General features: G+C 43.2%; 2 protein-coding genes across 12 annotated transcripts in view; both read right to left on the reverse strand.

Annotated features, from left to right (window-relative positions):
• CDK19 (cyclin dependent kinase 19) overlaps nt 1–27,853 on the reverse strand; it is a 230,982-nt gene that overhangs the window by 129,503 nt on the left and 73,626 nt on the right. The gene's annotated exons all lie outside the window — the stretch shown is intronic.
• On the reverse strand, nt 6,511–11,900 carry LOC122465029 (E3 SUMO-protein ligase KIAA1586-like). Its single transcript, XM_043542806.1, is given in 3 exon segments — nt 6,511–6,522; nt 8,613–10,285; nt 10,288–11,900. Coding segments are annotated over 2 exon segments (2,166 nt in total). The 5' UTR covers nt 11,465–11,900; the 3' UTR covers nt 6,511–6,522; nt 8,613–9,296.

Genomic DNA, 27,853 nt, shown 5'->3' on the forward strand with positions numbered 1-27,853 from the left:
TGGTGGGTCTGGTAGTCCTCCTGCAGGTCGGAGAGGGGTGGGGCCGCAATCAGCTCCTCCGGACTGGGCGAGGCCCATGCGGTACTTTGGCTGTCGTCCGGCACAGGAGGATCCACCACCTGGTCGGACTCCGGGCATGGTACCGAGGAAACAGGTCCCACCAACCTTTTTTCTGGTGGTCTAAAGATAGACACCAATGGTGTTTCCAAGGCCCCAGCCACCGAGCGAGCCCCTATCGGGGACTGAGTCGGAGGCCATGGTGCCCACTGGTACCACTGGGCTTGCTGAGCCACCGGCGGGGTCAGCTGTTGAGGCTGGCTATCTTGGCCTGTAGATGAGCGGCTGTGAGGGGACACCGGGCTGGCGTATGATCCGCTGCTGCCTCTGGACCGGGAATATCAGAGGTGCCGGGATCTACATCGGCCATGGGACTGTGATCTCGATGCGGAGGAGCGGCACCAACAGTAGTAGCTGTTCTGCGAACGGCCTCAATGGGCAGACCCGTGCCGGCAAGACGCCAGCGATCAGCACCCGGGACTATTGTGCCTTGGCAGAGACTTGGAACGGGAGTCGAAGTGGGAAAGGCGTTGACGATCATGACGCAACCGACTGCGGTATCTTCTGCGGGACGAGGACCGTTGGTGACATCCACCACGGTCCCGTCGATATTCGCTTCGTGAAGACAAGTGGTGCCAGGAGTCCCGGTCGGACGGCACCCATCCAGACAGTCTGGCCGGCATCGAGGGCGATCCACATGGACTGAGCCCTGAACGGTCGCTGGGCAGTGAGCAGTGTCGGGAACATTCCCTCGACTGAGACCGGTACCGGGCCAGTGGCGACTGCTGTGATCCCGGCAGCGGCTTGCCTCTAGAGCCGTGGGGCTGACATCGGCAGAGCTCCAGACACCAGCATGGATATGATGTCCCTGGCTGCCTGGAGGGCTTCAAGCATAGATGGCATCCGGACATCCAGAGAGGCCTGCTCCGAAGGGGCCGGGCTACTCTGCTCAACGTAAGTCGGAGGCCTAGGGCCCGATGGGCATCGAGGACTACCCGACATGGGCCTAGCCTCTGTCCCAGACTTCCCTCGGTGCTGTTGCAAAGAGAGAGTCTTTCCAGTCCTCTTGGCGTGCCCCATAGACGGGGAGCAGTGCCGCCTGGATGATGGTACCAGAGGGTCTCCACGTACCGACACTGCAGTGCCGGTTACCAGTTCAGAGGGGCGTGCCAGGGACGGGGCCAGCGCCAACTCCATCAGGATGGCGCGGTGCCTAATGTCCCTTTCTTTTTTAGTCTGGGGCTTGAAAGACTTGCAGATCTTGCACCTTTCGCTGATATGGGTTTCTCCCAAGCAGCGCAGACAATCCGTGTGCAGGTCGCTCCTTGGCACAGAGTGCCTACAAGAGCCGCACGACTTAAAGCCTGGGGTGCGGGGCATGCCCCGGCCCGGGCTCAATTACTAACTAAACTAACTAACTAACTAAACTAACTAACTGTTGCCAGTGGGGGAGTGAGGTGGGAGGAAGTTTTGTTTCATGGTCTCTGTGTGTATATAATGTCTTCTGCAGTTTCCACGATATGCTATGCATCCGATGAAGTGAGCTGTAGCTCACGAAAGCTCATGCTCAAATAAACTGGTTAGTCTCTAAGGTGCCACAAGTACTCCTTTTCTTTTTACGAATACAGACTAACACGGCTGTTACTCTGAAACCTAACTGACTACAGGTACTACTGAACAAACGAAGAGTTCTGGGGACGAGCTGCAGCAAAGCTGGAGCTGAGCAGTTCTGATGCACCTTCACTGGCGGCAAGAAGGAACTGAGGGTGGGGCAACGCAGCCCCCCTTATACCGCATCAGGCAGGCTCTGCTCCAGGGGTCACGGTGGGGTGCTCCCCGCTACGGGTACTGCTAGAAGAAAATCTTCAGGCACTGGTGCACCCGGCGAGCACGCACACCTATTGTAGAATACACATGAGCAATCACTCGAAGAACTATCTGATCAATAATGAAGCTTAAAATATATGCTATCTGAACTAAAGAAAGGGATTTCCAAGAACAGTTTCTCTGCTGCAAGAAGAGAATCAATTTATTTAAGAAAAAAAAAATCTTCAAAATTGGCTCCTGTTAATCCCATGTTAAACAATGTATTATGACACCTAAACATGTATTAATTTGGTTGTTTTTTTTAAAATTGTGGCTGGATACATACATAATGGTTATTTAATAATTTATGTTACTATTAATCTCATTTATAGAGGGCAAGAGCTTGTCTTCACTGCTAAAAAAAAAAGCTGAGAGTGTTTTACGTTGGGGTAGTTAACGTGTGAGAGCTATCCCAAGGTAAAAACACTGAAGACAAGCCACTCCCAGTTTTCTCATGAGGTAATCTAACCAAGGTCACTCATGATGAGGTTATAGGGCTGACTTTCGTGAGTTTACCTCACAGTAAAACTGGGAGTGGCTTGTCTTCACTGTTTTTACCTCAGGATCTCTCACACGTATTAATTACCCCAAAGTAAAACACTCAGCTTTTTTTCTTAAGCAATGGAGACAAGGCTTAAGTTACCATGTCACAAACTGATGTCTTCTGACTTGGCATATCCACTTGGGATTGAAGATGTTGACAAGTATTTTCATCAACTGGTGTTTTCTAGAATACTAGGGGAACAACCCATGTGATCACACAACAAATGGACCCATCAATACTTACTAGTTGCTTATTTTTCAGAAGCTGATTTTCCCCCTTAAGTTTATAAAACATCTGGCTTTTGAATGGAGGACTGTGTGTAATTATAAACCAGTGCAAAAGAAATATAGGGATAATGCTTTTATTGTTTCACAGAAAGGAAAGAGCATCTATATCCATAGGTGACAAGTGGTTTGTCTTGGGCTTTTTTTGTTTGTTTGTTTTTACTGAGCATTTTTGCATCTTGACGCAACCTAAGTGTACCAAAGCTACATACTGTGTTCAAATAAAAAAAATCTACGCTCACTTGATACCAAAGTTGTGACATGAAACATCCAAAAAAAGATAATAACCTAACAGAGGATCAATTTGAATTTTTATTTCCTTATATTAATCTAAACTCTGACTTTCAAATTGAATTTCTTTCTAAAATATGACAGGTTTCAGAGTAACAGCCACGTTAGTCTGTATTCGCAAAAAGAAAAGGCATACTTGTGGCACCTTAGAGACTAACCAATTTATTTCAGCATAAGCTTTCGTGAGCTACAGCTCACTTCATTACGAAAGCTTATGCTCAAATAAATTGGTTAGTCTCTAAGGTGCCACAAGTACTCCTTTTCTTTTTTCTAAAATATATGAACTCATGGAATATTAGAGATTATTTTTCATTTTTGAAAGAGAATTAAGATAAAGTCCACTTTACTTCTGAGAGCATCTACAAAGGGGTTCAATGTACTTTTACCAATGCATTTTAAATTCACAATTTTAGTTAATTTAGCTTAATTTCCCATGCAGAGGAGTCCTAAACTGCAGATATAACATCAGTGTCACAGCTAGCTGGATGTTGATTAAAGCCAAACTCCTCAAAATGAGAAAGTCTACAAAATTAAGAGAGGTAAGAAGAGAAACATACAACAGTTCCCGTAATAATTTCTGCTATTACTAGCCTCGCAAAACACGATTAAACGGCTTGTGTTGATCCTACTGCATTTAAAAAAATAAGGAATATAAATCCAATCTAGATTTTAATCTTTTACTCTTACACCAATTAGATACACAAGTATTGCTGATTTGATGCATCTTTAACATTTAATTCTTTTGTATTTCCAATCCGCGGTAGAAAAAAGTGAAAACTAACAGTATTTTACATTTATGGTTCCATTGTATTTAATAAATCTTTGGTCATAGTTTAACCTTAGTACTTTTCTTTAAATGGTTCTATACACAGTATTTTATAGATGCATACAGTACATTTTCACTGTACATTGATTGTATTATAGTAAATCATTATAGACCCAAATATTGCACATAGTTCTTTTACAGTAAATGCTCTTGTACATTATATTTTAGGATAATAATACTGAACTTGTAACAAAACCAACAAGAATATACTTCAAGGTCTTTTTTGTTCAAGACTAATTAAAGAAAAATTAGTGAAGGAATTTAGCCAGTTATTTATTGTAATTTTAACATTTCTCTCACTGAGTTAAAGAACAAATATGTTTATTATATCTTTTTATGGATGTGATTACTGTTAAATTTTGTACTAGTTTTGTACTAATTTGGCACTAGGTTACCGCTTTTGCAGTCACTCACAGTCAACTCTTTGGAGAAATCTAAGCATGCAACAAACGAAAACAAGACGTTAACTGACTGTCGCCCAAGTCACAATATGCCCCCCCCCCCCAAGATTCTTTTCATTGTCTTACCATCCATGGAGTGCAATGGAGAAAACTCAAAGGACTGTTAGTTTAAGACTAGTATTTTCTCATTCCTCAGTCAAAAGTGAAAAGTTTTGTGATGACACAACCCATGAGGAAAAACAACAACATTTTTTCCACAATAAAAACTGAGGCAGATGACAAAGGCTTTAGGTGGTGAATGATGACTTAATAGATGTCTCTTTAAGAAAACTTAGATCAGCAAAAGAAATATTGGTTAGACAAGCTAAGCGACCTTGAGAATTGGCAGAGGTGGTCTAATAGTGATCCCTAAAGACTCAGAACAACATACTATGTCAACACTCCTATTAGACATGCTTGCTGAGAACTGGGTTCAAAGAGTTTCCCAGACAATACACAAGTGAGTAACTGAAGTGTCATGCAGTCTTATTCAAGATTATTCACCAACAAGAATAACTGTCATTCAAAACTTCAGTACAGAGTTCACTCATGGACACCAGCCTCTTCTTCGAATGAATTAACTGAAATCATGATTACTTTTGTAATTATGTGTCATATGACTTCAGATTGCCTGGAAAGGCAGAGAAATTCTTTTTATAAGTTGCAAAATTTTATTATTGGCAGGGCTGGTAGCACTGCCTATTATTAAGGCTGCCTGAAATTTGGCATTATAAGACCTTGTTTTCAGTTGCCATAATTTTGCCACTCTTTAAATGCTTATGCTGTAAATGGAATGATGTCAGATTGGATGAGGTCTCAAGTGGGGTTCCACAGGGATCTGTTCTGAGTCCGGTGTTGTTTAACATCTTTATGAATGACCTGGATGTAGGTACAGAGAACATCCTGACCAAATTTGCAGATGACACAAAGACGGAGGGGTTGCCAACACTTTGGAGGATAGAGTTAAGATTCAGAGGGATCTTGATAAATTGGAGAACTGGGCCATAGACAACAAAATGAAATTCAACAAAGACAAATATAAGGTGCTACACTTGGGAAAGAAACACCAAATGCACAAATACAAAATGGGGGATAACTGGCTTGGGAGCAGCACTGCTGAGAATGATCTGGCAGTTGTGGTGGATCACAACCTCAATATAAGTCAGCAACATGATTCCGTTGCAAAAAAAAAGCAAGTGCAATTTTAGGTTGCATTAGCAGAGACATAGCATGCAAGTCACGGTGGTGATCATACCACTCTACTCGGCGCTGGTTAGGCCTCAGCTGGAATACTGTGTCCAATTTTGGTCACCAATGTACAGAAACTGGAAAGGATCCAGAGGTGAGCAACAAATATGATGAAAGTGATGGAATGCAAGCCATATGAGCAAAGGCTGAAGCAACTGGGTACGTTTAGCTTGGGAAAGAGGAGATGAAGGGAGAGACATGATAGCGGTCTTCAAATACTTGACAGGCTGCCATAAAAGAGATGGAGAAAAGTTGTTCTCTCTTGCCACAGAGGGCAGGAAAAGAAGCAATGGGTTCGGATTACAGCACAGCAGATTTAGATTAAATCTCAGGAAAAACTTCCCAACTGTAAGAACAGTAGGACAATGGAACAGACTGCCGAGGGAGGTTGTGGAAGCTCCTTCATTGGAGGTTTTCAAAAGGAGACTGGATAGCCATCTGTCTTGGATGGTTTAGACACAACAAATCCTGCATCTTGGCAGGGGGTTCGACTAGATAACCCTTGCAGTCCCGTCTAGCCCTGTGATTCTATGTTGAAATTTTCCACCCTGGCCGTGGGCCTCACGCTGTTTTTTTGTTTGGTTGGTTGGTTGGTTTTTTTGGGGTGGGAGGAGGTTGTTTGGGATTTTTTTGGAAATTTTCAGCCCAGGTGGTTCAGCTGTTTCTGAGAACAAAATTAGGGGGAAAACCACACATTTTCCCCATTTAAAAAAAAAATCTGTGACCTTTTGAGGACCTCTAGCATCCCCATTTTTTGAAGCAGGGATTTGAAATTTAGTGGAAGGTGGCCTGTGTGTCAATAAGGACGTGCCTTTTTCCATCCCTATGAAAATCTGCTCTAATTTGGCCGTTATAAGCCTTTGGGGAAAAAATCACAATTTACACATGTTCAGCAGAGCTTTGCCAAAGCTTTGCAGAAAAAGTCTGTAAAGAGTCCAGCTGTGCTAAACTGGACTTTCCCTACAACTGCAGCTCTGGGTTGCTTGCAGACTGGGTGTCTGAGGGAAGAACTGTAACTGTCTGAGCAAAGAGACTGGGACAAGAAGCCAGGGGGAAGACAGACAGGCTCCTCATCCAAGGGAGGGATATTCGGACTAGGACCCAGTAGAGATGGAGAATGAGGAGATGGGAAGAGAAGTCAGATAATAAGAGCCAGGATGGGGGAACTAGGACTGGGATGAGAAGCCTGGAGGCACACAGACTGGCGATGTCTAGGTAAGTGGTTTTCAAACTTTTTTTCTGGTGACCCAGTTGAAGAAAATTGTTGATGCCCGTGACCCAACGGAGCTGGGGATGAGGGGTTTGGGGTGTGGGAGGGGCTCTGGGATGGGGCAGAGGGTTGGGGTGTGGGAGTGAGGGCTGTGGGGTGGGGCCAGGAATTAGGGGTTCAGGGTGTAGGAGGGGGCTCTGGGCTGGGGCAGGGGTGTGGGAGGGGGGCAGGGCTCTGGGCTGGGGGTGCAGGCTCTGGGGTGGGGCCAGGGATGTGGGGTTTGGAGGGGCTCAAGGTTGGGGCAGGGGATGGGGCAGGGGATTGGGGCATGGGATTACCTCGGGTGGCTCCAGGTCAGCAGTGCAGCGGGGTGCTAAGGCAGGCTTCCTGCTTGTCCTGGCACCGCAGACTGTGCTGTGCCGCAGAAGCAGCCAGCAGCAGGTCCGGCTCCTAGACGGAGGCAGCACTGCTGACAGGACTTTTAATGGTCCGGTCAGTGGTGCTGACCAGAGCTGCCGCAACCCAGTGCCTTCCATTCCACGACCCAGTACTGGGTCGCGACCCGCAGTTTGAAAACCACTGGTCAAGGTGAGGGGAATGGGGTTGGGACAAAAAGTCAGGATGGGAAAGAGAAAAAACTAGGGCAGGGTAGAAGGGGTCAAGCTTGGAGGGGTGGGAAATGGGCTGAAGGGCTTGTACACAGAGGACACTACTCCCCAGAGCCTGGAATGGAACCCAAGATTTCTGAGTCTCACCTTTCCTCTCCTATTAGCAAAGATCTGCGAAACCCAGTGGGAAAGTGTGTCACATCCCCCTTTAGTGCTGTTATACATAGAGGATAACCTACTATTGCTATTCAAGTGACAGAGGCCTCTACAGTGGATCAAAAAGTCCCATCCTGTTGATGATCTACGTGGGTGTCAATGAGACAACACATGGCATTTCTGTTTTTTCAGTTTGCTTTTTAAAAACCATAAAAATTACACATACACACACACACACACAATGTTAGAAGAACATTTAAGTTACAAAGTCAAGCACTCAAAAGTTAGGAAGTGACAAATTAAGGTTGCCTGTCCAATCTTAATTCAGCCCCTTTGTGCATATGCATTATGATATTGTCCTTAATTATATGATCACCTACTATTTTTTTGAAGGCCCTGTTGTAGGGCAACCCCTCCTGGAGCATCCTCCCACAGATGGCCATGGCACAACACGCCTGCCTGCCTCAGTTTCCCCTTGGAATCGCACTTGAAAAGGATTACTGCAGCAAATTCAAACCATTTTATTTATATTAAGTACCACAGTCCACACATCCCTCACAATAAAAAACAGTTCTGAAAACCCCAAAATAAAACAAGGTTACAATGCAGCAGCTCTTTAAATCCCATTCCAAGGTCACTGTTTCCAGGTATCCCACCCAAGCCAGGAACCACTTTCTGTCAGTTCCTTTAGCCCCTATTCCAGAGCCCCACTCTCCAGGCCTTCTATCAGAGCTCCAAGACACACTTCTCTTCTGTGAGTCTTCTCCTCTAGCCTCAAGTCTGGTCTTTTGTGACAAACCTCCCCACAGTGTTCTGCTCAGCCAGGCCTCCCTGCCTGAGAGTCCTATTCCTGTCCAGGAACATCCTTCCAGGACCAGCCCCTTATTTTGGGTGTAGGTTCCTTGCAGCCTTCCACTCAGGCCAACTGCCAGGGGTCTTCCCAGCATTCCATTCACTCAGGCCTCTCTGCATGTGAATCCTACCCCTGCATCTAGGATCACCCCTCCAGCATCAACCCTCTTGTTTTAGGCTCAGCTTCTCTTAACCAGGCTGATTCTTCCCCTTCTGAGGGGTGTCTGCACGAGCGCTCCTTTAACTCAGCAGGGGTTCCTCAACTCTGACCAGTCCTCACCATTAAGCTTTTGCTCTTCCCAATGGCTCTCTGTACCAGACATCCTCTGCTGCTGCAGTTCCTCCTCCTCCTGCCCACCCTGGTTTCACCTTTCCGCCTCAGACAGCTCTCACCTACCTTTGTTAGGATATAGATATTCAGGCCTGTCTGTAAAGGCCTATATTCAGTGATGAGCTGCCAAAATCTTAACAACCGGTTCCCTAAAAAAAGTTCTGATTTAAAGGATGTGCCACAGTATGTATTTTTTGTACCTTTTTCCATAAGAAGTGGCAATGCATTGAATCATTGGGAGTCATACTTAACAATAAAAAAAATAAAAAACATTATTAACATGTTTATTACAATAGAAACAAAGTATCGGTTTCTTAAATGAATTTAAAATACATTTGAAAAGAAGAAAATAAAAAGAAGAGATGTATGAGTAAGCAAACGATAATAATATTTAAGAATGAAATGCCTATTATTCTTGTATTTTAAAATATTACATGTGAACTACTTAAGTTATTAAAAATAAAAAGTGTAATATATTCATGTTGAAGTATACAATGCAACAAGCAATATTTTAAAGAATACTTAAGTACGTTATTTATTACTAATTAGGTAGTAATTTCCAAATGGCTTCTTAATCTTCTCCCTAATCTTTGGTGTTGGATACACGAACTCTGGTATCTAATGCGGATCGATGACTTCTCATCCATGCTTTAACATATGGTATTGGGTTCCAGGAACTTAGTGGTTTTCCCAACAAATTGATGGTCATAAAGCTTGAGATATGTGTAATTGTTAAATTCGCCCTTTTATCACTACAAATAATATTCATCAACGAAAAAGCTCTTTCTGCTTCTGCAGAACTAATTGCAATTGTGTTCATAATTTGCTTTGCCTTCCTTATTGTTTCTGGATCAGGAAGATGTTTTGATTGAATGTTATTCTCTACATAATCATGAAAATCATTTAAATTGACTACAAATTTTATGAATTTGTTTAATTCATGCACTTTTTCTTCTCCTGATTTCCAAGGTAACCTGACTTCTTCAATATTCCATGGAGTGGGATCCATAACATTGAATAATTCAACTATTTTAGGTGTATTACTAGAATGACCTAAATTATCTTCTTTATATTTAATGTGATTTTCGTTTAATAACCTTGCCTTCATTTTTTCAATAATACACTCTATTACTTTGTCTCGTGGCAGTGATTTAAACCTTACATTATCTTCAAACTCTATGCATTTAAAAGCATCACTTTCTATCATTTCATTCATTTTATTTTCATGTATACCAAAACTATCTTTTAATTGTATGAAAAAATCAATTGTTCGTTTGATTAGCTTATCTGCCTTTGTTAAACTCAATTGTCTCGCTTGCAGTGCATTTGATAATAATGCAAGTTCATCCAAAATATCAATCATTAATGCCAAGTCTTTTAAAAATTCTTTGTTTTTCAATCTTTTTTCCATGCCAGAAAATTTCTTATTTTTGGAAAAATAAATATAAAGAGCTGGATAAGCTCTCCAGACCACTTTGACAGCTCTAAAGCTACAAGAAGCCCATCGTGGACCAAAAACACGGCCTATTTTGATTATTTCAATATATAGTTCTTCAGAAACTTGTTTAAGTTCAAACTTTTATTTGACTGATGAAAAATTGCATAAATCTTGTCCAAAAAAATCTTGAAATGGCTTATTTCATTGATATCATTTATAGCATCATCTAAAGCCAGTTGTAGCCGATGATTCAAACAATGCCAAATTATAATGTTTGGAAAATCTTGGATGAGTCTTGTAGCAACTCCAGATTTATGTCCAAGCATGGTGTTCACGCCATCAGAACAAAATCTGATTAAATTTTTCTTTAAATATTCCGTGTCAAATCCTGTATCGGTTAACGTAGTTCTCAAAGCATTGTAAATATTTTCTGCTTTTGTTGATTCTAATTCCACTAAATTGAGAAAAACTGTTGGTGAAGAATCTTGTAATTCACATTTTATAAGAATTACAAGCACAATTTTACTTGAAATTGTAGAAGCTTCATTGATAATAATACAAATCTTTGAATTGTTTTCAATGATTTTACTAAAAATTTGTTTTCTTATTAATTCAGCAATATGCTCTACGATTCTGATGGCCGAAAATTGAGAATGTAGGCAGTTCCCTAAATCAGTTTCATTCTTAATTTGTAGCTCTACTTCATCCTCCATATCTGACATTGGTCAGTTTCTTTTTACTAAGCTGTAAACTATGTTGAAAATTTTGCTGGTTATTGCAATATTTTTTTCAGTAACTTTATCAATCACTGTAGTGAGAGGTTCTTTTTTAGATTCATTTAAAATATTTATAACTCTCAAATGAGAGCTTGATTCGAAATGTTCCTTCATTTTTTTTCTTAATGAAACTTGCTGAACTTTTTTATCAGTTCCAGATGCTTTAATAGTACACGTTCGCCATTCCGAAGAAATGTGTAAAGATTTTCCTACAAGGACCCCCAAATGTGACATATTTGCACAGTGGGAACAGCCAAGTTTTTTGCCTTCAACTATCAAGCCATTATATTTCTTTAAAAAATATTGTGCCTGCTCAGAACTCCAACAATCGGGTACTACATTTTCACAATCATGTAAATCCTCTTCCATTGCGGACACATTTTCAGATGATTCAACATTTAAGATATTTTCATCGCCAAAATTATTGTCATTGGCGTTTTCAGTATTTAAATTATTATTTTCACTACTAGAACTACCAACTAATGATTTTGTCATTTTAGTGGAAAACCAGTCACTAATGCTTTTCTGGCGTTTCATTATGAAGGGTAAATAATATTGAATAGAAAACTTTAATCTTCGAATAACAATCCAGTTAGTATTACACAACGAAATATCACACGCAATTTACTAGAAACAAACAGACCCAACTATGACTCACTGGTCGTGTTGAATTGTATAGAAAACAATTGAGCAAGTGCTCGAACGAGGCAAGTGCAACCCCTGTTAATAAAATAATAAACGAGATGTTTGTCTTGTGGCAGGACAAACTTGGATGCGACCAAGTCGCAGCCTGTGACATTACATGCGCACGCGCATAGCAACATAAATCTTGAACTATCTGTTGTAGAAACGGCTCTTTAACTGCTAAAATTCCTCGTCCCTTTGCATTTGAAGTTTATTTTGTACACCGTATTACAAGTCTTCATTAATTTATGGTTTCCCGTGCCAGTTTTACATTTTACATTTACCTGAGCCCCCCACGGAAACCCAGAATGACAGCGGGCTAAGCGGGGCCGATCACCGGGACCCCGTCTGGCAAGGGGCCGGCGGCCGGAACCCCAGTCCAGTGGCGGGCTGAGCAGGGTGGCAAGGGGCCAGCGGCCAGGACCCCGGCTGGCAGGAGCCGGTGGCCGGAACCTCAGACTCTGTCCGCCACCCCGCTCAGCCCGCCACCGGACTGGAGTTCTGGCCGCTGGCCCCTTGCCAGCTGGGGTCCCAGCCAGGCAGCAGGCTGAGAGGGGCCAATGGCTGGGATCCCAGCTGGCAAAGGGCCAGCAGCCAGAACTCCAGTCCGGCGGTAGGCTGAGCGGGGTGGCGGACAGAACCCCAGACCGGCAGCGGCTCACCCGCCGCCAGTCTGGGGTTCCAGCTGCCGGCCCCGCTCAGTTCTGTTCACCCAGGCAGGCAGCGGGCTGAGTGGGGCCAGCGGACCCCGGCTGGCAGGAGCGTGCCAGTAAAAATCGTCTCGCCTGCCGCCTTTGGCAGGCGTGCCGCAGATTGCCAACCTCTGCCCTATTATTTTCTACACCATTTTATAAGATTAAGATTATTCATTTTAAGATCAATTTATAACATTTGTTTTCCTAACAATTTTTAACATCCGGTTCTAAAACTGCTTCAAAATTTAGCAACTGGTACCCGGGGACCGGTGCAAACCGGCTCCAGCTCACCACTGCCTATACTCTAAGAATTTAGGTGTATTCTTATCACTTGGCTAGTTAGAGGTATAAAAGAAAGAATCAAAATCACTGTCTGCCAGTGTAAGGTCCTTCTCTTACTGTGACAGTCTGAGGCCCTGTTCTTAGGCTAAGGCCTTTGGCTAAGCAACAGAGGCAGCCATAAATTGGGAAGTGAACGATCACATCCTCAAATTCCAAACTAGTCACATTGAAATAAGGTGCTATTGCGCTGTTAGGAATACTATCCTGTCCTGATAATGCCTATCGCCTCCAGAGAAAGGGAAGTGCCTAGAAGATGTAAAAGGAAACTTAGTTTGATAGCATCCTGTCTGACAAGAACTCACTTATCAATAGCTGGGATGTGAAATCCTCATTTCTGTATTGTTTTGTCATTATAGTTCCAACTTTGCTATTGTTTGTCTGTATAATCTCTGTCTGGTTCTGTGATTGTTCCTGTCTACTGTATAATTAATTTTGCTGGGTGTAAACTAATTAAGGTGGTGGGATATAATTGGTTAAATAATCATGTTACAATATGTTAGGATTGGTCAGTTAAATTTCAGGAAAATGATTGGTTAAGGTATAGCTAAGCAGAACTCAAGTTTTACTATATAGTCTGCAGTCAATCAAGAAGTTGGTGGGTGTGTGGGTGGGGGAAATGGGAACAGGGAATGGGGGTGGGGAAATTGGAATAATGTTTTGCTAAGGGGGGGGGAAATTGGAACAGGGAATGGGGGTGGGGAATTGGAATCATTTTGCTAAGGGAGGGAATGGGAACAGGGACACAGGTGTAAGGCTCTCTGGTGTCAGAGCTGGGAAGGGGGACACAAAGGAAGGAAACTGGAATCATGCTTGCTGGAAGTTCACCCCAACAAACATCGAATTGTTTGCACCTTTGGACTTCGGGTATTGTTGCTCTCTGTTCATGCGAGAAGGACCAGGGAAGTAAGTAGGTGAAGGAATAAGCCCCCTAACAACCTTCTTTCTCTCTGCCAGTGCTCTCAGTCATCTTTGACTCACCAGGTCTTGTCCCCATGGCCCAGGTGCCCTCTCTTAACCCTAACTGGCGGTCAGCTTACCAGTCACGGATGTACTGACCTCGTACCTCTTAAAGGGCCAGTGCCATCCTGTGATAGACCCCTGCCTCCTTCAGTATACAGAACAGATTCCCTCTGGGGATGAATCATAGTTCCGTAGTGAAGGAAATTTATCTGCAGGGACACCTGTTTCATTTGTTGCCTAAGAAAGAAGGTATGTAGTGACTGAAGCAAGCGAATGCGGAAAGAGAAAGGATGCCCTCTTGGTTAAGGCAGTTGAATGCTGCCATTAGGAACTGGACTCTGTTCCTGTTTGTGCACATTCCTATGTGATGCTAGTTAGGACACCTGAACCAAACTTTTCACAGATGGTTACTAATTGTGTGTTCTCCATTTTCTAGATGCCCAATTTAAGACCCTGGGGTCTGTTTTATAGAAGTGCTGAGTGAGCAAGGCTGCAAGTGAGGTCCGTGGGAGCTGTAGTTTGAGTATATAAAGTGCTATATAAATAGTATGTACTAAGTACTCTGAAAAAATCAGGTCCTAGGTTTCTCACACTGGGTATATAAAATTAGTGGATACTTTTTACCTTAAACTCTCTGCCTCCATTCCCCAATTGTAAAATGGGGATGATAATCATCTCACAGGGCTGTTGTGAAAATAAATTCATTAATATTTGGGAAATATTCATGTAACGCCTACTCACACGGGGCATTGGCAGCGAGGATCAAACCTGTTACCTTAATGCATGAGCCTCTACTGCCGGAGCTAAAAGACGTGCAGTAAATAAGGCATGGGACACACATTGAACAATGAGAAAATATTAGATTGCTCACTAAATGAGCACCATCCATTCTGTCCACTACAAGGCAAGAGTCCTTTGCAAAATAACGTGAACAATATTGTGTTCTTTTCAACCAAGCCAGTTACCACCATCTCAAACCTGGTCTGAATCTACAGTCTAATCTACCTGGTCTGAATTAGTAAGATACAGTGATTACCACAAAAAGTTAATGTTTACCAACAGACACTTCTAGACAGCACATTTTTTTCTTATTCCAAAGTACAGGGAAGGAGAGGTTACTTCTCCTGTAATAACTTGAATTCTTTAGATGTGCTGCCCCTATGCGTAGTGCACTTCAGGCCTGTGTATGTACTCCCGGCATCTGGGATTGGAGAATTCTTTTCCAACTGTGTTCCTTTGGACCATGCATGTGATCCTGCTGTCCTAGTGCTTTGCTTCCAGGGTATTAGAGGCTGCCCAATCATCATGACCTCAGTTCTTTCTCTACCACAGGTCCCTAGGATGGGATCTGAGGCAGAGGGGAAGAAGGGGATAGTACACTACACATAGGGACAACACACCTTGAAGAATTCCAGTTATTACAAGTTGCCTCTCCAAGTGCTTGTACCTATGTGAAGTGCACTTCAGGTGATTCACAAGTAGTGTCCTCTTTGAGAAGGTGGGTGCGTGAAGCCATGTCCCATTACAGAATGGAGGACCCCTCTACCCAGAGAGGCATATGAGGCAGCTGCCTGTTCCAAAGCATAGTGCTTTGTGACAATGTGTATTGAGCCCATGCCACTGCTCCACAGGTGTCTGTTATAGCCTCCCTCACGGAAGGTCCTATCAAGGCTGCCTGATCTCTTGTTGAATGGTCACTCACACTGCCCCCAAGAGGAACCTTGCTTGTAGCAGAGTACTGTGCAGCCTGAGATCCACGCTGACAGCCTGGGAGCATAAGAGGCCTCCCCCTTCACCCTCCCTGCAAACAACAGAGTTTTGGTGACTTCTAGAATGATTTTATTATCTGTCAGTAAATGGCAAGGGCCTTATCCATATCCATGGAGTGCCATCTCACTTCTTCCCTGCTTATATGTGCCTTAGGGTAGAACACAGCTAAGTGGATGTTTTGGGTGATGTGAAAGGACCTGGACTTTTCCCAAATTATTATAAATTTCTGTCCGCAGGAGGCAGGCTGAACAAACCTAAGGTGAAGCCTAATGGACACCTTCTCCTTTGGGAAGATCACTGGAGGGCCACCAGGAGCATGCCTAGTTTCCCAAACCTTCCATCTGACGTGATCACAACTAGGAAATGAACCTGTAACCAGATTTCTTTGAGATGACTTTGCATATTCCCACTTGTGGGATTTTGCGCCCCTTTGTGGTGTCTTGCAGCAAAACCCTTTTTCTAGCAGTGTAGCTAGGGTGCTCTTGTGTCCCCGCCCATTCCCTCAGTGTAGTCGACATACCAAGGGCAAGGCTACAAAAAGGGTGGAGCGCCCTCCCAGCTAAGTACCTTCCACCACAAAGTCAGAGACATCACAACCAGGACACTGACAGAGAGGGGAAGGAGGATGGGAAGTCTGAATATGCAGAGCCACCTCAAAGAACTCCAGTTATGGGTAAGTAGCCTTCATTTCTTCTTGGAGTGGCTCTGCATAGTCCCATTTATGGGCTAGATTGATAAGCAGTACTGAGACTACCCTGGAGGCAGGAACAGAGTCCAGGTTAAATAAAGACTGAAGCACCACTTTACCACTTCAGCATCCTCTAAAGAAACCAAATCCAGAGTGTAGTGATTGGTGAAGGCATGTACTGAAGCCCAGGTCACAGCTTTGCAGACATCAGCAAGTGGCACCTGGCTCAGACAAGTGAAAGAAGTAACCACAGCTCTAGTGGAACGTGGTCAAATTGAAACAGGCACAGGAACTTTTTCTACCATATAACACTCAGCAATGCACTGTTTAATCCACCATGAAATAATCCAAGAATAAACTGTATGCCCCATATTATTCTTGGCATAAGATACATACAGTCTAGATGTTTTTGATAGCTCATAGTTCTGTCCAAATAATATGCGAGAGCCCTTCTGGCATCCTATATGTGGAGACAGATTCCCCTTTATTAGAATGTGGTTTAGGAGGAAAATGGCAAATTAATAAGACTGATTAACATGGAAATCGACACTACTTTAGGTAAAAACAGAGAATCAGATCTAAGAACTACATTATCCTTATGAAACGAATAAAAGGTGGATCAGCCGTGAGCGCATTCAGCTCACTCTCCTGGATGACATAATGATGTCTGTGTAGGCCAACTTCAAATCTTTAATATACATTGTCTTATTCAGAGAAATCTGTCCTATGGCTGAAAAGCTTTCCCTTCTACAAAATTGAATATGGCGCCTATAAAGTGAATCCTTTGAGCAGGACAGAAGATAGACTTTAGAAGCTTGAGAAAGAACCCTAGGTATGAGAGAAGTTTGGCTGTAGTAGCTATGTGACTCATCAGGTCCTTGCACAAAAGCACACTTCAGCAGCTAATCATTAAAGGAGGGACAAATGAAAATACCCTGATTCCTTAAGTGAGCCACTACCATGGAGAGACATTTTGTACATGCCCTGGGTGCAGAGGAAAGACCAAGCGGGAATACTCCAAATAGGGACAAGCACTCAAAGAACTGTGGTAACTTAAATGCTGCCTTTTTAATAGTGACCACTGTACTTTCACATTCAATATTATACAAAGGCTCAGACCCTTTTAGTAGTGATCCTGCCACATACAATGTTTGAGCCTAAGGTAAATTAGTTTGAGGAAGGGGTGCTAAGTGACTAGTGCTGCACATTCCAAGCCGAGACTGGTCAAAAAGCTATGCTTTTTACATTTGAGTCAGTCTCACATGTACTTGAAGAAGGTTAGGAAAAATAGTTTAGATTGGGAGTTCCCTATTCTGGATTGCAATATATAATCTCATGTAACAGCACGACACAGCAAGATTAAACTGTTTCTCTTATACACTTCAATAGCTTGTCCCAGGAACTTCATCAAACAATTCATTTAATATAGTTTGACAAGAATCCTAACAGGACTGCTTTGCTGCTCCAGAAAAGATATATAATGAAAGGACCTGGACTTTTCCCAAATTATTATAAATTTCTGTCAGCAGGAGGCAGACTGGTAACTTGTTTTATAGTATTCTTTATTGTTTGTGTTACAACAGTAGGAGCTAGAGACACCAATCAAGATTGAAAGCCCACTGGGCTAGATACTGTATAAACTTATGGTAAAGAAAGACAGAAGCACTGACCAGACCCAGAACAAGTGCAGAGCTCCCGTCTGTAACTGTCTTAGGATACCATATTTTAAAAGTTTCAATTCCCAGTTTTATCTGTTTGTATCACCATAGCGCTAGCAGCCCTACTTATGGACCACAGATTGTGCTAAGCACTGTGTCAAGCAGAACAACCAGGCTGTCCCTGCTCCAAAGGCCTAACTATCTAACTTTAAAACATGGGGCAGGGGGAGACAGACAGAGGCCCCAGAGGGGGAAGTACAAGAAAAAGGGACAATATTGCTCAGTGTGATAAGCTATGGACTAGCGCAGCAGCAACCTAACCGTGGTCAAGATTCTTGTAGGCATCACAACAAAGGAGAGTTCTGAGGAGGGATTTGAAGGTGGATAATGAGGATGTCTATGGGAAGTTCCTCCCAAACATGTGCAGCAGCATGCAAGAAAGCACAAAGGTGCTTGTTTGAAAGTGTAACAATTGGGCAACGGAGGCTAGCATCAACATCTCAACAGCAATGATCTCTCCAGAGATGAATGGTAGGGTGGGGATAGGCCATGAAGGCAAAATAGCCTTGAAAGTGAAGACAAGCAGTTTATATTTGATGCAATAGAGAAGTGGGAGCAAATAGGAAAATGGCATGGTCAAAGCAAGAAGGCTGGAAAATCTTTGCAGCATCATTCTGAATGGATATGAGTGGGGCATGATTGATTTTGCAAAGACCAGAGAAAAGGGTGCTGCAATAACTAAGATGCAAGGGGAGGGCCTGGATGAGTATTTTAGCTGTATCATAGAGATGTTATACAGAAAAGAACACGCAAGATTTAAATATAGCCTGAAAGTGAGGACCTAGAGAGAGGTCTGAGTTGAAGACACCTAGATTACAGACCTGAGAGACAGGCAGGATGGTGATGATGTCTACAGTGATCAAGAAAAGAGGTAGTGAGAAGGGCTTGGGTGGAGGGAAGATTAATAACTGTGTTTTAGCCATGTTAAGCTTGAGTTGATAGCTAGACAACAAGTGTCAAAGAGACAGGTCAAGATTTTAGTTTGGAAAGGAGATGTAGATCTGCAAGTCATCAGTATAGAGTGGGTATCTGAATTTGTTTTTGCAGATGAGATTACCCATAGATAAAGTATAGAGAGAGACGAGAACGGGACCCAAGACAGAGTCCCATGGAACCATACTCCTGTCCCTCCCTCCCCAAAAAAGTTGGAGGGGAAAAATTAGACCGATCCTCCAAAGAAACAATTAGAGAGGTAGAAGGAGAACCAGGCAAGGACAGATCACAGATGCAAAGGGAGGACAAGATTTCAAGAAGAGGACTATGGGTCAATGATGTTGAAGGCAGCTGACATGTCAAAAATGGGAAGAAAAGGAAAGGAGGAAAGGGCTGAGAACAGACAAGAAGTCATCAGCAATGATGGACTGGAAGTCACAGAAAGGCCAAGTGACAGAGCATGAGAGAGAGGGCTGATGGGCAATGCTGACAGTGACTAATCTCCTCCACGTTCCCCTTTTCAAGAAAATTGATTTCAAACTGGAACTGGTACAGAGGAGAGCTAGTAGGATGATCAGGGGAGTGGAGAGCCTCTCTTACAAGAGGAGACTAAAAGAGCTTGGTTTGTTTGCTTTAGAAAAATGAAGGCAGAGAGAGGATATGATTGCTTTCTATACATGCATCAGGGTTATAAACACCAGAAAGAAGAGCTTTTTAAGCTAAAGAAGACTGTTGGCACAAAAACAAAGTGGGTATAAACCATGAATAAGTTTAGGCTGGATATTAAAAGATTTCTAAACCATCAGAGGAGTGAGATTTTGGAACAGCCTTTCAATAGGAGTAGTAGAGGAAAACAATTTAACTATCTTAATGAGTTTATAAATGGGATTATGACAGGGTTACCCATGATAGCTAGGAACTGGACTATAATGCTCTATAATGCTGGACTCTATAAGGCCCATGTTCCTACATCAGATAGGGGAAGCTCACCAACAGAGAGATTGGAGAAAGCAGTGCTTGGTAAAGTGAACTGTCCTTTTGTTGAATGGGAGAGTTGAATCAGGGCTGCAGGACTAATAAAGTGAAGGTGAGGAAACATGCAACAAAGTGATCCAATGGGTCATCAACATGGAAGTTGCAGTCACTGTGGATGAGTGTAGGATAGCGTGATGAGAGGGAGCATACACCAGTGGTCAAAATCAGAGGGGCAGGCTGATGGGGAGATTAGAAGATTTAAAAACAACACGAAAAAAGAGTTACGGGAATTTAAAAATAATTCATTCCTTCTATTTAGAGGACAAATGTTTTTCTTTTACATTCATCTTTTCAGCCACCACTGCCATAATATTGGACTTTTTGGAGTAGTTTCCCAACATGTCACGAGGGTGTGATGGGATAATTCAGTCAATTAACCAAATAAACTAAAAAATAAGGGATACACAATATTCCTTTTCTTGTTTCCATGCACTATGACGTGTTACAGTTTGATCTATAGGACCACATATGTCCTTTAGCCGAACCTGAAAAAAAGGATAGGCAAGGACACTTTCCTTTATCCTATATTACCAAGACAGAAAAAATGTTTTTGCAATGCTCTTTATAAAAGCATAAAATAAAGGTTTTCCTTTCTATTTCTGGCAAGAAGTATGGAAAAAGTATAGGCAAGAGGCCAAATCTTGAGCTAGTGTATAATGGCATAACTCCACTGTCATCTATAAAGTTATGCTAGTGTATATTACAAGAGGATCAGGCCTAAAATGTGCTTTGTTCGTAACCATCATATCAAATATCAAAGCCCTTACTTCCTTTCAGTAAAAGTTGAGAACAGTATTCACTAACCTGGAAAGGATGTGGATGCCCAAAAGAAGGAGAATAAGCTATACCGGTATAATAGGAATGTATCTGCATCTACAAAAGGGAAGCTGTACCACCATAAACATTTTGATTAAAAAAGTCATACCCCCCAATCATAATAGTTATACTGGTACAAAAATCCATGTACAAATCAGGCCTCAGTATAATTTTACATGATCCCGAAGCTGAATACTAATATTTCTGGTATTCTAGTAGAGACTTCCTTATTTTACTTTTAGGGGATTTACCCAATTTCCTTTTCATTTTCAGATATTTAAGAAGAGTAACACAAATTATCAAAGATGTAATACTAATGAGTCAAATGTCAAATCAAAAGGAACTTTCTTAAGGAGACAATCAGAAGAATGCATAATACTGAAGAAAATGCAGTGGCAAAATGTAAGTCTACAAAACCTAAAAAGCATTTTAGTGTGGAAAAGGAGCATTGATGAATTTTATTATTTAAGTTAAAATACTTAAAATCTCATACAGCGTCAGATAAGGAAGAGTTTCCTCCCCCCATACCCTTCTTCCTTGTATTCATGGCTTATTAATTTTATCACATGCAATGGTAAAGTAATAAGCAGTTTAATTACTGCCCGCATTATATTTACTAATGAGGGTGATAATTGGCTGTAACTCCATGCTGCACATAAGAACATCTGTTCTTTTCCTTTCCTAGGTACTGAAATACATATTCTCTGTTGTCTGGGTAACAAACATCTTTCCCTGAATAAAATCTAACATTTTAAAGGGACACAATCAACTACAGTCACTTCGGTCTGATTTTCTCTCCCCTACTGTTCGTATAACTGAGTGGTTTTCATACTTTTTACCATCATGTGACACTTTTATCAAACCAAATAAGTTCAGGCCCCACCTTCACGTGTTCTAAAGATAACATTCACTTTGCCACCTCTTAGCTGAACAGAGGTCAATTTCGTGGCCTTGCACCAGATTAGTTTCCATTGTTGAGAGAGGTGACATTCTGGAGCATGGTCTAATTTATTTATCTATACTATGCCTGACTCCCCCTCAGTGTGACTCCCCCTAAAATAAAAAGACAGAACAAGCTACATTCAGGCAAATCTAGAAACCCTAGCTCTGTTACCCTGATTTGACACAAGGAACAGCCCGCTTCATCTCTTTGCCTCCAGGTCTCTAACCATTTTCCTCAAATGCCTTGGAACCCATCCTGACAGTCTGCCCTACTGCCCTTCAACAGATCAGCAACAGATTCAGTCTTAGTGGACACCCTCTGCTGATCTCTTACTGCTCAGCAAATTCATCACAATACATAAATTTACTAATGAAACACTAGAATACTAAAGTACATCAAATTATGAAAGCTTTTACAGCTTGACATTTCAATGAGATGCATGAACTTGTTCTGAGACCAGTGCTTTTCAGAAGGGGAAGATCGAAACTGGAAAGTGATCTGTGAAACCTGAGGAAAATCAAGGCTGTGAGAAAGGTTCAAGGGGGAAAACAGACTGGGGAACCTCAAGGACAACCCACGTCACCTCCAGCCTCTTCCACCCTTCACCATCTTAACGACAAGGACCTAACAGAGCAAGCTGTCTCCTCCTTCATCCCATTTTCTCCACCCCTCCAAGGCCAACACTGAGAGCAGAGAAGGTGGCTGAGATAAATCATTGAAGGTGAAACCCTATTCTGTCCCTGACACCTTGTTAACTGCACTATCACAAAAATAACTATGGGCTAGGCACTTTCCAAACACTTAAGAATGGCCCTTACTCGAAAATCACAATCTAAGAAAAAAGAAATGTAGACAGTCAAGGGAAGGGGATCAACAGCGAACAATTTATAAAAAAGTGAACTTGATTCACTATAGGCAGCACAGAAGTGGGTCTTCAAGGTGACAAGGTAGGGACCTTGAAGATGAGCTCAGGTAGATTGTTCCGCACATGGGACTGCTTGATAGAGGCACAGAGTTGACTGTGTGAGAATTTGATGATGAGGTTTGGAGCACTGGCAGGGCAGAGCGGACAGGAGACAACATGAAGCCTAACTTGGAAGGAAAAGTAGGAAGCACCGAGTGTGACAGTGCCCCCCATAAGGCTTTATGGAACTATACTTATGAATGTATTGTGATACAGCATGGCCAGAGGGCAGCAGGAGAGTACCAGAAGGGAGCCTTATTCCCTGTAGAGGGAAGAAAGTTTGCTATAAATTAATTAAAGCACCTGAAGCCAATTAAAGCACCTGAAGCCCGTCACATGATAAAAACCCCCAGCTTCAATCAGACAAGAGGAGGAGTTGAAGCAGAGTGGATTGGTGTTGGAGCAGAGAGCAGTTTGGAGGGAAGCAGAGGAGAGTTTGGAGAAGTGCTGTGGTGGGCTAAGAAGACCAAGACCCTAGGTAAAGGGACACCTGCTTTGTGCAGAGGAAGGGCAGGAAGCCCCACAAACTGAAGGGCAAGAGAGGGAAGTAGCCCAGGGGAAGGAACTGCTAGGTCTAGTGATTTACCGCTATCCCTAGGGCCCCTGGGCTGGGACCCAGAGTAGAGGGTGGGCCTGGGTCCCTCCTCTCCACTCCACTCCTCTAGGACACTAGTGTGGCAGTTAATACCCCAGTTCAGAGGCAAGAAACGGTGCCCTGAACCCCCATCCAAGAAGAGAAAGCGCAAGACCCATTATAGTAGTGCTGGCAATTTGCCACAGTATCTATGACATAACTAGAATGTGTTTTATGCTACATAGGTTACATGGCATATCTCTGTAAAGGTTATGATCTACTGAATCTATTAATCCTATTTCTATGCATGTATCATTTTGTATTCAAAGTTATAAATATTGGCTGCATATTTGTTTGATTCTGAGTAGATTTTAGCGAAGCAGTTGGTCAGCTTCCTGATAAAAGACTATTCTCAGTATGTGCGCAGTCAAGAAGCCCTTAAGCCAACAATGAACTTGGAGATACCAATCCACATCTGGGCTTTCCCAGGAATGTGGCTTGGCTGATAAGGAACTCATTCATGCATGGACATGTGACTTGCCCAGGTGACTCCAAAACTCCATTTTGTAGCTGGACTTTGCATAGGAGAGAGGAGGGGGTCTCCACCCACAAAAGAAAGTCTATTTAAACCCCTGGAAGACCCCTCCATTTTGTCTTCAGCTGGCTAAAGAGAAACCTGAAAGAAACTGGAACAGAGGACAGTAACTACAGGGAGTGTGACTGATTGCTGGACCCAGACTAGAAGGAGCCTAGTCTGTAAAAGAAAGCTTACTGGAACTGGTGAGGTATTTATCTGTATTCAGTTTTATTAATGTATTGGACATAGACTTACATGTTTTATTTTATTTTGCTTTGTAATTCACTTTGTTCTGTCCGTTACTACTTGGAACCACTTAAATCCCACTTTCTGTATTTAATAAAATCACTTTTTACTTATTAATTAACCCAGAGTATGTATTAATACCCGGGGGGAGGGGGGGAACAGCTGTGCATATCTCTCTGTCAGTGTTATAGAGGGCAAACAATTTATCAGTTTACCCTCTATAAGCTTTATTTAGGGTTTGGACCCCATTGGGAGTTGGGCACCTGAGTGTTAAAGACAGGAACACTTCTCTAAGCTGCTTTCAATTAAGCCTACAGCTGTTAAGGGACGTGGTTCAGACCTGGGTCTGGGTTTACAGCAGGCTAGTGGGTCTGGCTCAAACCAGGCAGGGCACTGACGTCCTACGCTGACAGGGCAGGAAAGCAGGAGCAGAAGTAGTCTTGGCACACCAGCTGGCAGCTCCCAGTGGGTTTCTGTGATCCAACCCATCACACCAAGTTATGTACGTATAGCTTTGGAGATAGTGACAAGAAGATTAAAAATTAATAAGACCTTAAATGGGAAGCTAGTGGAGGCGTTTAAAAGAAGAGTGGCAGCATTTTGTACAGACTGAAGGGGAACAATGTGTGTTTTGAGAGACCAAAGAGATGGGTATGGCAGTAATCTAAAACAGGATATTATAAGGGCCTGAACAATAGATCTGTCTGTGGGGATGAAAAGAAAGGAAAGATCTCAGAAGTGTTGATGGGAAAGAGGAAAGATTTGAAACTAGCCTGGAGACCTGAGACAGGAGTAGAAAACAACACTCAAGGGTGCAAGCTAAGGTGATAGAGAAGAGAGACATATCGAGAATGACAAAAAGAGAGGAAGAGTTTGTTTTTTGCCATGCTCAGTTTAAGGTGACAACACATCCAAGAGGAGATGTCAGAGAAGCTGAGTTGTGGGATTGGATGGAAGGAGACAGTTCAGTGGTAGAGAGTAAGGATTGCAATTATACAGATAACAGCTGAAGACACGAGCTGATGAGACAGGGTGTAAAGTGAGAAGAGCAAGAGGAGTAAAAGAGCTCTGAGGAATCCTCTCTAAGTAGGAAAAAAAAAAAAGAACCCACCCATCAAAAGAAAAATCACAGAGGCCAGAGGAGAACCAGGAGAAAACAGAATCTCTAAAGCTCAGTGGGGATGAAAGATCAAAAAGGAGATGATCAACAGCATGACAAGCGGCAGAGGGAAGGTAAAGATCCTGAGATTTTTGTCAAGAGGTCATTACCCTAGTAAGAGCAGTTTCAGCGGAGTGGAAACATCAGAAGCCAGATTAGAAGGAATGTAAGACAGAGTTGGAGGAGAGGAAATCGGAGCATATTAAAATATTTGAGAGAATAAATTAAAAAAGAGCTGGGAAGGTAGCAGGAAAGGCAGATATGGAGAAGGAGAGTTGAGAACATACTTATATTGAGTGGAAAAAGGACAGATTTAAAAGGAAAGAGAGATGGGGAGAGCATAAGGACGATGGAAATGAGGTGGGAATGGATGAATTCATTGGCACAGCTGAAGAGAAGGCAGAGACCTTAAGGTCAGTGATGGCGAAGGTAGTGTTTGTGGGAGAGGGAAGATCTTAGCAGATTTTGTAAATTTTGTCTTTGAAGAAGAAATCGGTACTTAGCTTACAGTAACGGTAGTTCTTAGATGTGTTGTCCATAAATATTCCACTGTTTGTATGCATATACCCAAGTTCACATTGTTTTGGGAGTCTGTTAGGGACTGCACCTGGCCTTGAGTGTCCTTATGCCTTTAATCAAGGGCATAATGGCAATATTCCCCAACACACTCCTCATTTCCTTCACCAATACAGAATCCAGGAGTTTCAGATTCCACAGTAGTGAGGAAGATGGGTGGGTTGTGGAATACATACGGACAATATCTTGAACCACAGGTACTGTAAGGTAAATAAGATTCTTCTTAGGGTATGTCTACACTATGAAATTAGGTCAAATTTATAGAAGTCGTTTTTTTAGAAATCGGTTTTATATATTCGAGTGGGTGTCCCCACAGAAAATGCTCTAAGTGCATTAAGTGCATTAACTCGGTGGAGTGCTTCCACAGTACTGAGGCTAGAGTCGACTTCCGGAGTGTTGCACTGTGGGTAGCTATCCCACAGTTCCCGCAGTCTCCGCTGCCCATTGGAATTCTGGGTTGAGATCCCAATGCCTGATGGGGCTAAAACATTGTCGCGGGTGGTTCTGGGTACATATCGTCAGGCCCCCGTTCCCTTCCTCCCTCCGTGAAAGCAAGGGCAGACAATCGTTTCGGGCCTTTTTTCCTGAGTTACCTGTGCAGACGCCATACCACGGCAAGCATGGAGCCCGCTCAGTTCACTGTCACCGTATGTCTCCTGGGTGCTGGCAGATGCGGTACTGCATTGCTACACAGCAGCAGCAACCCATTGCCTTGTTGCAGCAGACGGTGCAGTAGGACTGGTAGCCGTCATCGTCATGTCCGAGGTGCTCCTGGTCGCCTATGTGAGGTCGATCAGGAGCGCCTGGGCAGACATGGGCGCAGGGACTAAATTTGGAGTGACTTGATCAAGTCATTCTCTTTAGTCCTGCAGTCAGTCCTATTGAACCATCTTATGGTGAGCAGGCAGGTGATACGGATGGCTAGCAGTCCTATTGTACCATCTTCTGCCGAGCAGCCACGAGATGTGGATGGCATGCAGTCCTTCTGCACCGTCTGCTGCCAGCCAAAGATGTAAAAGATAGATGGAGTGGATCAAAACAAGAAATAGACCAGATTTGTTTTGTACTCATTTGCAAACACCCCCCCCCCCCACCCCGTCTAGGGGACTCATTCCTCTAGGTCACACTGCAGTCACTCACAGAGAAGGTGCAGCGAGGTAAATCTAGCCATGTATCAATCAGAGGCCAGACCAACCTCCTTGTTCCAATAAGAACAATAACTTAGGTGTACCATTTCTTATTGGAACCCTCCATGAAGTCCTGCCTGAAATACTCTTTGATGTAAAGCCACCCCCTTTGTTGATTTTTAGCTCCCTGTAAGCCAACCCTGTAAGCCATGTTGTCAGTCGCCCCTCCCTGCATCAGAGCAACGGCAAACAATCGTGCATCTGAGTTGAGAGTGCTGTCCAGAGCAGTCACAATGGAGCACTCTGGGACAGCTCCCGGAAGGCCAATACTGTCGAATTGTGTCCACAGTACCCCAAATTCGACCCAGCAAGGCCGATTTAAGCGCTAATCCTCTTGTCAGGGGTGGAGTAAGGAAATCGATTTTAAGAGCCCTTTAAGTCGAAATAAAGGGCTTCATCGTGTGGACAGGTGCAGGTTTACATCGATTTAAAGCTGCTAAATTCACCCTAAAGTCCTAGTGTAGACCAGGGCTTAGAGTGTTTGTCCATATATATTCCACAGTTAGCCACCCACATGCAGCAATCTAAATTGTAGGAGATAACTGCTAGGAGTCCACCTAAATAATGATTGTAGGCCAGCCCTATCAAAACTAGTGTCAGATCTCAATGCTTCTACTGTGGAGTAATGCTGAATAAACAAGTGAACTGAACCCAAGTAGCCGCCCTATATATCTCCAGCATAGGAACATTTCTCAAGAAGCAACAAAGGTTGCTTGTGCTCTAATACAGAGCCACCACTCTCAGTGCGTCTGTGCTTTACGTCTGCGGGAATTCTATGCCACTGCGCATACACATAATTAATGAGCCACACATTTTTAATTTTTTGTGCAGGAAAAAAGCTTCTGCTGGAAAGTTGCTGCAGTTCCTCCTTTTGTGCACTAAACGGTGTTTTAGCAATAGAACAGAGCAGCAGCTCCCGCCCAGCTAGGGAAGAGAAAGAGTTTGCCTTCTTCACAGCACCTGTCAGGCCAGGCCAAGAGACAGGGGCTATAGGGAGACAGACAGCATGGGGCTGTGGGTGGGGGGGGGGGGGGTGGCGGAGTCACAGACAGGAGATCA

The sequence above is a fragment of the Chelonia mydas genome, chromosome 3, assembly GCF_015237465.2.
Source record: "Chelonia mydas isolate rCheMyd1 chromosome 3, rCheMyd1.pri.v2, whole genome shotgun sequence".
NCBI classification, from domain to species: domain Eukaryota; kingdom Metazoa; phylum Chordata; order Testudines; family Cheloniidae; genus Chelonia; species Chelonia mydas.